General features: G+C 33.9%; 1 protein-coding gene across 1 annotated transcript; it reads left to right on the forward strand.

The window, feature by feature from the left end:
- The first annotated feature begins 4,199 nt into the window (after positions 1 to 4,199).
- Positions 4,200 to 7,507, forward strand: LOC140882676 (NAC domain-containing protein 17-like). Its single transcript, XM_073288818.1, has 3 exons — positions 4,200 to 4,583; positions 5,536 to 6,708; positions 7,088 to 7,507. Exons 1-3 carry the CDS (start codon positions 4,397 to 4,399, stop codon positions 7,450 to 7,452), a joined length of 1,725 nt encoding a protein of 574 aa, XP_073144919.1. The 5' UTR covers positions 4,200 to 4,396; the 3' UTR covers positions 7,453 to 7,507.
- Positions 7,508 to 11,954: the final 4,447 nt, after the last annotated feature.

An 11,954-nucleotide genomic window follows, 5' to 3' on the forward strand; every position in this document is an offset into this window, starting at 1 on the left:
CGTGTTGGAGATTAGTTTGCAATTCATGAATCACTTTGATGTTTTGTATGTTTTCAGAGTTCGCTTACACCGGAGCATTAAATTATATCATATCATATTATCTTACTATTTAATTAATATATAGTTATGACTAATTTAATTAGAACCATTTAATAACTGTTATCAACTTATCATCTAAATTTTCATGATATTGTTAAAAAATCAAGATAAATTAATTCCATGATAAAAATTATATTCTGAAAAATTTGTTGAAGTAACTGATTAATCGTATCAATCTAATGTTTGATTAGTGATATAATGGTCTAAATTAAAAAAAAACGATAAATATTATAATTTTATTCCAACACGAAAACTGGAACTGATCATATTCAAATTCAATACGAACTCTAAAATCAAAATGGAAAATTTGAACCAAAGTGTCTTCGTTTTTTTTTAAAAAGTGGTCTTAAGATATTGTGATAATTTTTATTTGTATTTTAAAAAAACAATTAACTATTAGAAAAAATTCGATTTTTTTTTTGAAAAGATTGTATTCTAATTTTGTGGGATAACTCATAATTGTGTCATTATAATTTCCCTTATTCCAAATTGTCCCTCAAGTTTTAGATTTTTGTCTCGATTTTGTCCCAATAATTAGTTTAACATTAAGAATTGACAGCAACACATATGGAGACCATATGACTTCATTACTTTCCCCCACTTGAATGATTCATATCGCTTTACATTTTTAAGTATGTTTGGTAAAACTTTTAAAAAGCATTTTTTAGCTATTCACAAAAATTTATAAAAAAAAGTTGAGAAATGCTTTCCATAAGTTCTTCAAACACTATTTAAGCTCTAATTTGAACATTTAATTAATGAAAGAATTAAGGAGTATGGATGCTGATAGTTCAACTTGATAACAAAGAATGAAAAAAAAATATATTATCCATATGCAACGAAAACAGCTGAAATCGAGATAATAATAAAATTTGAGAGATATAATTAACATATGACTTTGAAAACATTTTGGTAGACCAGGCCACGGTCCGGGTTCGGGTTGGCATTTAGCCAACCCTTAACCGGACCGGCTATGGCCGGTTCCAGTCCAGGTCCGGGTCCAATTAACCGTCGGTTCAGGGTCCGGGCTAACCCGTGAAATTTAAAAAAAAAATATTGCAGCGCCCCAGCACTGATTTTGCAGCGCTGGGCCCCACCCCTTCGAATTAAATTCGAAGGGGCAAGACCCCAACTCCGCAAGTGAGCAACTTCAATTTTATTTTAATTTTTAAACAAATTTTTAATAAAACATATTTTTTAAATAATCTCAATCAAATATTTCATATCTCCATAATAAAAATATATTACATTTATTAAATAAATAATATATTAGAATTTCAACATCTTATGATTTATATTACAAATCTATTACATTTTATTCTACTTCACTCGCATTTCCTCCCGTCGTAGTTTCGGATGTTCCTTCGGTATCATCTTGGTCTTCTTCATCACTTTGAATATGTTGTGTTCGAGTTGCGGCTTTTGATCAATCATTGAGCAAACATTGGGCTTCCAAATTTTTTGGTCTTAAGCTAGAACGTCTCTCGTCCAATGTATTTCCTCCAATATTAAATGCTTGCTCCACTGCAACTGTTGAAACCGGACAAGCTAGAATTTCTTTTGCCATTATAGCCAAAATTGGATATATTTGTGTTTTTTGCAACCACCATCTCAAAATATCAAAGTTTTTCTCATCTGTATCACTAAAATCAAAAGTAGTGATAAAAGATGTGCTTTAGTAAGTTTAGAAGTACCATTACTAGTTGCAGTAGATTGTGTTTCATGTGAAACAATTTGTCCACCATATTTGATGTTATATTCATTATAAATATCAAGTAAATGAGTTTTAATATTAAACAAAATCAATGAAATAGAAGGAATCGTTTCCGCAATAGGCTCCAAAGATTCATAATATAATGTTAACATGTCGCTTAAGCCATCTAATTTAAGTCTAGAATCTAAAACAAAAGCACATAAAAAAATTTCAGAAATGAGCAAAAAATATTTTTCCTATTTTGCTTTCATGACGAGAATATATTGAGATAAAGTACTATCATTAGATTTAACATGTTCATGAAAAATACAAGCAATGTTGCAACAATGTGTTAAAAATAAATGTGAAGTAGGGTAATAAACACCGGATAATTGGTCACTAGCATCATTAAAAACTTTTAAAATTTCACAAATACTAGTGCATATGTTCCAATAATTTGAAAACAAATAAATATCACGAGCTTGAACAAATTGATGAAAAAATGTACATAATAAATCTTTATATTCAAAAGAGGATAATAACAATTTATATGTTGAATTCCAACGAGTTGGAACATCTCGTGCAAACCGCTTAGGCTTCATACCATTTACTCTACAAAATTTTCTCCATTGCTCCATAACTTGAGGATGCGTCCATAAATAATGAACAACGTTCCTAATTGGTTGAATATGTATGCCTAAACTTTTTAGCTCATCTTGAACACACAAATTTAAAATATGACATGTGCATCTAATATGAAAAAATTTGCCACCTAGTGATGATTTACATATTTCAGTAAGCTCACTAATACTAGAAGTATTTGCACTAGCATTATCAAAAAACATTGAAAAAACTTTGGTAGTTAGACCATATTCTTCTAAAATAACAAACATAAGTTGCGAAATATTTTGTGTCGTGTGTGATTCGTTGAAACATCTATATGCAAGCAACTTTTTTTTAATGTTCCAATTATTATCAATCCAATGACATGTAATACCCATATATGAACAACTTTGCCAATGATCACTCCAAATATCGGAACACAAAGAAACTTTATTATTCAAACTATAAAATTCCTTAATTAATTCTTTCTTTTGATCAACGACTAACTTTTTCATTGTGCGTTTGAGCCTATTTCTTGGAATACGTCTAATAGAAGGATTTGCACTTGTAGAAAGCCAATTTTCAAAAGATAATTTATCGCTAAAACTAAAAGAAAGTTGTTCGACCGCATAAAATTTAGCCGTTTCTTCTCTAAATCTAGCTTCGTTATATTTAAATAGTTGAGATTCATTACCCGATTGAGAAGAGAATGCCGGAATTTGAGTTTGACCACGATCAATACCAATTTCCACCGGATGATTTTTCTCGATATGCCGCGTCAAAGTTCCATAACCACCTCCTTGTTTAAATTTGTAACATTTTGAACAATATTTGCATTTGACTTGCAAATCACCGGAGGGAAGCGTCACCTTGTCGAAATGTTTGGTGAAGATATCGGATGTGGGGCGAGGCACCGCTCGAGTTTGTCTTTGAGAGGTCGCCGGATCGTTCATACTTTCTTGACTTGCATGATGACGTGGTGGTGGTGGTTGTTCAACTTGTTGTCTTTGTTGCGCCTCTTATCGAATTTCTTGAATTTCATCATCGGAATATTCAAGATCAAAGTCATCGACATTGAATTGAGGATACTCGACCTCGGGTGGTATGATGCTCTTTTCCTTTCCTTTTCCTTTGTCACTCCTACGACTTGATCCCGCTCCGAACATTTGTAATTGTATAAATATGAAAATAAATCAACAATTGACAATAAACCAATAATTAAAACTTGATATTTTTGATAATTCAAGAAATTAAAAGGAATTGAGAATAGAGAGAATGAAGAGAGAATTGCGTAAACAAAATGAAATGAGGTTTGGGGATATTTATAGATAAAATCATAAAAAGTAGGTTTTTTTTTTTTTTTTTAAAAAAAAAAAATTTCCGGTAGACCCGGCGGGTCGGCCGGGTTTCAACGGCCACGAAATCGTGGCCGTTGAGTGATCCAACGGCCACTTGCTAGTGGCCGTTGGATCATCTGGGGGCGCCACGTGTCCAACCCGCCGGGTCAGACCCGTTCAACCCGGCAGGTTGACGGTTTTTTCTATGGAAAAACGGGACCGGACCGGTTTCGGGTTGGGCCCGTTGACCCGGTTAACCGGCCCGTTGACCATGGGCCGGTTTTGGGCCGTGTCCGGGCCCAACCCGGCTCTTGGCCAGGTCTACATTGTGATTGTGGTGCCAAAATTTAAATAGTGGACAAACTTTGAAGGACCTTTATACTGAATATTATGGACTGTTTGTGCAATGTACTGCTACTACACTTGATGCTCGGTGCACTTCACCCGCAGCGAAATAAAACCCATTGTAGAAAAATCAATTGTCTGTATTTCCGAGAGATTTCGAGTCCGCACAATTCATTTTCTACTATTTTATTTTTTGACTGAATCACTTTCCTTCATTCATCCCCTAATCTTCTAGGGTTGCGCTCTTCAGATTCATTCACTTACTCGAAACCCACTTATTATTTTTGGCATTTTTGAGTATTTTTTTGTTGGTCGATTGATGAAGATGAATTCGGTTTCTGATTGTTTTGAGAAAGGAGAGAGGTTTCCTCCGGGATTCAGGTTCCACCCCACCGATGAGGAGCTCGTGCTTTTCTACCTGAAGAGGAAGATATGCAAGAGACGATACGGTCTGGATGTTATAGCAGAAACTGATGTTTACAAGTGGGATCCGGAGGACTTGCCAGGTAATTTCAGTGTTTCAGTCGTTTATACTAGCTGCCAACCCGAAAATTTAGATTTTTGGATTTTTTTAGAAGATCTAAGTTTCCCTTCAACAATTTGATGCTTCCCTCCCAAATCTTGGATTCGCCGCTCGCTGCTATCATTATTTTTACTGTTTTGATGATCTTTATTGTGCTTTTTTTCTATATTTGTTTTTGTGGGCTTAGCGCAGACTTTTTATAGTCTTTTTTTCTTTTTCTGTGGTGGGTGCGGTGGGTTTATCGTCTGTTGTCCGGTTATTTTTATTGATTGATGTTTTGTTAAGGTTTATAATGTGTGTGCATTTTCTAGATTGTTTGTTGTTTTATAGTTCTGTATTCAATTCGCGCAGAGCGGATGATAGTTTTAAGTCAACGCCATATATGTTAGTTTGATCAATTAATTGTATTTTTACCAGAGACTGGGCTGATTATTTGTATTTGGTGCTAAACAAAATTTTCATTTACTTATTAGGAAAAATGAAACTGAAATGAGAGTTGCGTTGGTGGTATAACTTGTGTTTATATCGTGAATATGCATCTTTGAGATTGTGTACAGCTGCAAAAACATTTTTAGCAGAAATAAGTCCTTGATTAGTCTGAATCCTCAGCCTTTTGGAACCGGTGTATTTTTTTGCCTGGATATGTGCACAAATGGTTGAGTCATGTAGTCAACAAAGATTTGTTTCATAGGTTAAATATTGATCTGGTTGTTGTACGCCTTGTTGTTGGGTTTGCCGACTCTTGTTGACATAGTATTGAAATTGTTAGATTGTGAATAACTTATATGTGAATTTGTGTATCCAGACTTGGCATTTTCTTGGTGTTGATATTTTTTATTCTTGTTTATGATATGTGTCAATTGTTTCATTGTCGAAACTTTCATAATTATGGCGTGATCCTTCTATTTACTCTCCTTTCTCATTGTGAAATGCAGGATTATCAAAATTGAAAACTGGTGACAGGCAATGGTTCTTCTTCAGTCCTAGAGACAGGAAATACCCAAATGCAGCAAGATCCAGCAGAGCAACAATGCATGGATATTGGAAAGCAACTGGGAAGGACCGTACCATCACTTGTGGATCTTGTTCTGTTGGTAATAAGAAAACTCTTGTTTTTTACAGAGGTCGGGCACCTTGCGGAGAGCGCACGGATTGGGTGATGCATGAATATACTTTGGATGAAGAAGAGCTAAAAAAATGTTTAAATCCTACGGATTACTATGCTCTGTGCAAGGTGTACAAGAAAAGTGGACCTGGTCCCAAAAACGGTGAGCAATATGGTGCATTTTTTCGGGAAGAAGACTGGGAGGAGGACAATCTTGAAGTTCAATCCATTGTCGAACTGGGGAACCTGGTGAAGAAATCTAATGAAATCACACCTGTTGAAAATCCCAGTACAGTTAATTGCCAACAGCAGTCCTTGCTAGACGATCTTGAGGAGATCATGAACCAAATAGAAAAGGAGCCACTACCTGCTGATTGTGCCCATGGCATGGACCAGTTTGCTGGCGAGGAGGTAGCACGGAGTCCTTTAATCAGCAGTCATTCGAGGGGCGTGTCCTTACCACTGCTTCAACCATGCAACCGTCAAACTTTTGTACAGACTGGATTTGACCTTACACAGTCAGGCACGACTCAATTTCAAATCTATGAGGCACCTGAAGTCACTTTTATTCCAGATATTAACCGTCTAGATTATCCTGAAACCGATGAGAATTTTCTTGAAGATTTTCTTGAAATGGATGATCTAATTGGTCCAGAACCAACCACAGATAATCTTGCATCGGATGATTTAGAGAAGCTGCAGGTTGATGGTTTTAGTGAGTTTGACTTTTTCCAAGATGCATCCTTCTCCATTCCTGAATTTGGGGTAGATGAGCCTGGGCAAAATTCTCAACAATTCTTGAATGGTTTTGATAGTGGAGTTGCGAACCCGATTTCAAGCTCCTACTTGAAAAATAATGAAAATGGGACAGTAAGTCACCAGCTGCAGTCCCAATCAAATGATGAATATACAATCAACTCTCAGATGTGGACAGATGAACATGGATTCAGTGCTTTCAATGCTGCAGAAGGAAATCAAGGCTTCCTTCCATCATCAACTGCAGGTACTGGGGTTATGGCGAACTTCGGTGATGCCGCATATTTTTTTTGAATGACAGTGATGCCATATTTGAACAGATGCAAATGTACATTGGATTTTACTTCGTCTTTCTTTTTATGGCTACTCGAACATTTAATTTCTTCCTAAACAAAATACCCTCATGTTTTTGTGCTTGCACATCATTAATTTATTTTTTCTATAAATCTAATGGAGCTCTTGATCAGATGAATGGTATGGGAAGACCATGTCATCTTCAAGATGGTGAAAACTCTCATGCCCAAGTTAAACGGGGGAGTTTGTGCCACCTCAAGAGCTCTTCTTCAGATGAAGTAATATTAGACTCTATGCTAATTGTTTAGCCATTTATTTTTTGCCATGTATAGGCTTGGTACATCAGAATCGGAGTAACGAATTTGATACTCATTTACCCGGATTGAATGAAAACGGAAGCAACAAACAGGACGATGGTACAGACTCATGGTTTTCATCCACACTCTGGTCCTTCGTAGAGTCTATACCGACGACTCCTGCTTCTGCTTCTGACAGGGCTTTGGTAAATAGGGCTTTTGAACGAATGTCTAGTATTAGCAGGGTAAGATTAAATTCTAGAACCTCGAATGTTGCTACAGGTAATGCCTCTGCAACTTCAAGCAAATCTAGATACGGTCTTCTTTGTTTTTCTTTACTTGGAATATTGTGTGCTGTGTTTGGGATACTGATTGGAACGTCTGTGAGAGTGATCAGTTGAATTATATGTACATGGAAAGTTTTATTTGCTTTAAATCAATGTAAATCTCAATCAAGATCTGCAATGGAATAACCTGCACCTGTTGAGATATCTGTGAGTGCTGCTAATTAGCGATGCGAATGATGTGTAGCATAGAATATACTGTATGACACATGCATTTCCCTCTGTTTCCATTTACAACTCAGTTGGGAACGAGATCGAAAGCCTTTTCCTTAATATGTAAATACTTCTCGGTCAACTTCTTGTTATCTGAAGTTATTTTCTCTTGTTGGACTGCTCTACGTATTATACGATAACATGGAAAAAGGAACTGGTTGATTCAATATGCTATTTTGGCTTGAGACATTTTGTTGATTATTTGCCTTCAGATGACAAAAATTACACGTATATCCTATGCCAATGATCATATCTCATCGCCAATGAGGCCTTAGCCTAATGGCTAAGGCTGAGGCCCTGAGACCATTTGGAAATGGTCTCAGGTTCGATTCACGCTGACTGCGGGTGGTTGTCCTAATTTATTTAGGTAGATTTAGTAAGTTTCTTTGTAATTTTTTTGCTCGAAATAAACAAATCTTTAGTCCTTGCTCGAGGCTCGTCGGTTGTGCGAGCAGTTTCATTCTATTGTTGTCATCTGGATGTAAGATTGTATTAGTTGTCTGGATGTAAGATTGTATTAGTTGATTGCACTATTAATCCATAATTATGCCACCATCAGTTGCACTCTCGAGGTGGTTTACTACATGTTGGAACATATGAGATTTGTATATTTCTTAAGAAAACAGTATGTATTTCTTTTAGAGCAAGTGATTTTTATCGGACGATACCGAAATGTAACTTGAGATTCTTCGATGAATCGAAAGGAAGAAAAAAGAAAGAATTTGGATATTTGCCTGCAACTGGGTTACTGGATGATCAATGCATGGTGCAAGGATTATTGAATTGTTGGTTGATTGAGGTGGAGAGATGGGTTGGAGAATGAATGATGAATTAGGATATATAAATATATACTATATATAGCCGGGATGTATGTATATATTTCTGTATCTGTATATTGATTTTTTTTTTTTTTTTTGTAAATATATATATGGAGTATATATATATACATCCAGCAATGTATTTTGACGTATGCACATTGATCAATGCCTGTGAAGAGTTGCGGCTCTTTATATTCCAACGCTTCTCTTTCATTTTATAGTTTAGGGATGTAGAGGGATGCCCTAAAGTTTGTTTTAATGTTATATACCGCCTATTTCATCGGTCTCCGGCCACATAATTTATCATTTTAAGAACCTGAGGTGAGACGGTGTCGATGTTTTCAAGGAATCGATCTAAGGTATAAACATAGAAGAAACCGGTCGTAAAATATGGTCATCATCATCGGGTGCGTGTGAAGAGCCGGGGAATTCCTATATAATTAAATACCATGTAAAAAGTAATTCTCCGACATAGAAGATACCAAGTCGCATAGTTCAATTTATGTTGAAAATTCATGAGATTCAAATGATTTTTCCAAAATCCTACCTAGCTCAGTGTATTGTAGCAATGTTGATCATGGAAGTTAAATGAATAACTATTTTATTTTAGCAACACTCGAGCAAATAAACAACTAATTATGATTGTAAATTTGCTGAGAAACAACAAAATTATTGAAATTCATATTTTAATTGAGGGGCATGGGATATAATAATCCTGTTTTGATATATGAATATGCATGTGCTTTTAACAATTTGATTCTTCAATACTTTTAGATACAAGAGTATCGAACTATGAGAAATTGTTGATTGCATAATTTTACTTGTATATCATCGAGACTTCGGTTGCAGGGATCTAGAAAAAAATAATGAAACTTGAATAATTTGAGAAGTGATTTTGAATTAGTAAATTATGTAACGTGGTAGAAAGTAATTGAGTTACTTGTGTGTCGTTGAAAAGATTTATAATTTGAGTATTGTCATGTTTTTCAGATGATTTGATCAAGTATGTTTTGTTGGCAACCAAGTTCGAAATTGGTAAGTTGCAAATGATCGGTATTCAAGTGAAGATTTCATTTCGCGACGAGTTATGGCCTCTTACTCCACATAAAGTTTCAAAACCGTCGTCATTAGCAGCATTTTTTTTTTTTTTTTGGTAATATTGTAAACAAGGTTTTTGATCAAGAGAAATTGGAGAGTAAATAATATTTGACATTTTGTAATTTTATTTTGTTTTTGCATTTCTAAGCTATATTTATTTTTAGAAATATCCCACTTCTAATTTAATAGCAGTGTCCTTGTAGATAACATGAAATATTCCCTTAATAGCTAATAATATATAACAAAGAAACTTCATTACCCTAAAACCAAGTTAACCAACCATATTGCAAAAACTCATTACAAATTCTAATACCAAAAAGCCCAAAACACCTCTAATTGATATGCTAAATAAACTATTAGACATTGTTAGCGATGGAAATCAAATCGAGCCAAATAGTAGTAAAAAATTAAAGTTTGAGTTCAGATCGAATTAAATATATTTGAGTTCGAGCTTGATTTGGCGCAAGAAAAATTTTAAATATTTTTGGCTCGAGCTCCAATCGAAATATTTGAACCTATTTGAATTATTGTTTAGATACGAAGGTTCGGAAACTTCGTTCGAAAGCTCGAAATGTATATATATTTAATATATCATCATATTATATTAATAAAATGTTAAAATTCGCGAGAGGATCGTGAACTATGAAACAAAATAATTTTAGCTCGAGTTGTACTTGAAATAGATTTCAAATATATTGGTATTTCGTTCGAGTTCGATAAGTTCGAATATGAATCAAATATTTATGAAACTGGTTCAATTCATTTACATCTCAAGATACTCTAGCGTGGCAAAATGTACAATCCGATTTCCGAAAATGCAAAGCGAACCCCGATTCAAAATCTTCTTAACATAAACAAATAATTTACAAAAGCATAATATCACTCAAGATATCCAAAATTATTATATATATTCACACACTTGCTAATGAAGTCGAGAGTTGAGACAGACAAACATCGGTGTCCTTGTTTGTTTTCCTTTTAACATTCATACGGAATAGATACGATCGATCCAATATCGGAAACTCATTTAACACACAAAATCATCTCAATCTTATATAAATCTTATCCAAATTGAAATGATCGCCTCATCTAAAACTATTATATATATTATAATAAAAAAAATCAATATAATTGGAGTATTATATATAACATCTAATAATTTTTACTATATTCCCAGCGCTTCATCCCGCTGCGGGACGGTGAATCCATGGTCGCTACCTTGGAGTTTCAAGCGTTGTTGTTTTGGTGCGAGTGAGGTTGGAGAGTATGGATCTTGCGAGAGTGCAGCTTTCGGAGAAGAAGCCACATAACCCTAACAAGCACCCCACTGCTACCAATTCTTTTTCTTTTTTCTTCATCTCACAAAATTAAATGTATGCATGTATGTATGTTCACACCTCATAAATAAATATATATATATATTATAAATATAATATTCAATTCTAATATAAGATATACATGGGTTTCACCGGAGAGTTCTCCATGTGATGTGGCCTAATTTATTTTTAATTATATTGTTTTGTTTGTTATCGTTGAATTGGAGTTCACGGGTCAAAGTGAAAAGATGATGTTTAAATATTTATAAGTGGACTCTTTTGGGAAAAATTAACACCACAAAAAGAAAAAGATAAAGAAAATCTGGTCCATTAATTTCATCTTTTTCCAAGACGCTTATAAGTTATATCGTGGTTTATTGTCGTTCTTGTTTTTCTTTTTCTTTTCCCTCGTGTTATTTTTCTTTGATATTTCTCAAAAGGAGTCCATTGATAAATATTATAGTATAAACGTAGTCTTTTTATGGGGACAAAAACTTTTATGAGATGATCTCAAGGGTTATTTTTTTGAGACGAGTCTCTTATATGGATTATCCATTAAAAAGTATTACATTTTATGTCAAAAGTATTACTTATTATCATAAATATGGGTATGATTGATCCGTCTCACGAATAAAACCGTCTCACATGAGTGTTACTCTTTTACGAATTTGATCATTTGGATGAAGTCGATACCACACCAAAAAATTTGTAATAGCTAAAAAAATAATTTTTCCGAATTTTAACTTAAAAAATCAATTATGTGTGTTTTAATTTTTTTTAATTTAATTAAAATCCAAAAGATAATAACATGGTCATTTTAATTCTTCAAAAGCAATTTTGTTTTAAAAAAATTAATACTAAAATCAATTATTTATCAAACACTAATTTTCAACTTTTTGCTCTTGTTTTCAAGCACCATTTACTTATGATTTGTTTCAACTCATTCATAATCTATAAATTTAACCACTTTTAATAAAAAAAAAAACATTTTTTTACAAACACTACGATATACTTATAATCAATTTCTCAAATCTGAAAAGAATATTTGAACGTCGGTATTTAAGCGCAACAATTATTCAACTTCTTTTTTTAAGTACAATTACAATATAAAATC

This window comes from Henckelia pumila, chromosome 1 (assembly GCF_033568475.1).
Source record: "Henckelia pumila isolate YLH828 chromosome 1, ASM3356847v2, whole genome shotgun sequence".
In the NCBI taxonomy this organism is placed as follows: Eukaryota; Viridiplantae; Streptophyta; class Magnoliopsida; order Lamiales; family Gesneriaceae; genus Henckelia; species Henckelia pumila.

Bases quoted from the DNA above. Each gene is read 5' to 3' on its own strand.
- LOC140882676 (XM_073288818.1), top strand. From the start codon at position 4,397: ATGAAGATGAATTCGGTTTCTGATTGTTTTGAGAAAGGAGAGAGGTTT. The intron at 4,584-5,535 runs GTAATTTCAGTG...TGTGAAATGCAG, and splicing joins GGATCCGGAGGACTTGCCAG to GATTATCAAAATTGAAAACT. The intron at 6,709-7,087 runs GTACTGGGGTTA...TGCCATGTATAG, and splicing joins CCTTCCATCATCAACTGCAG to GCTTGGTACATCAGAATCGG.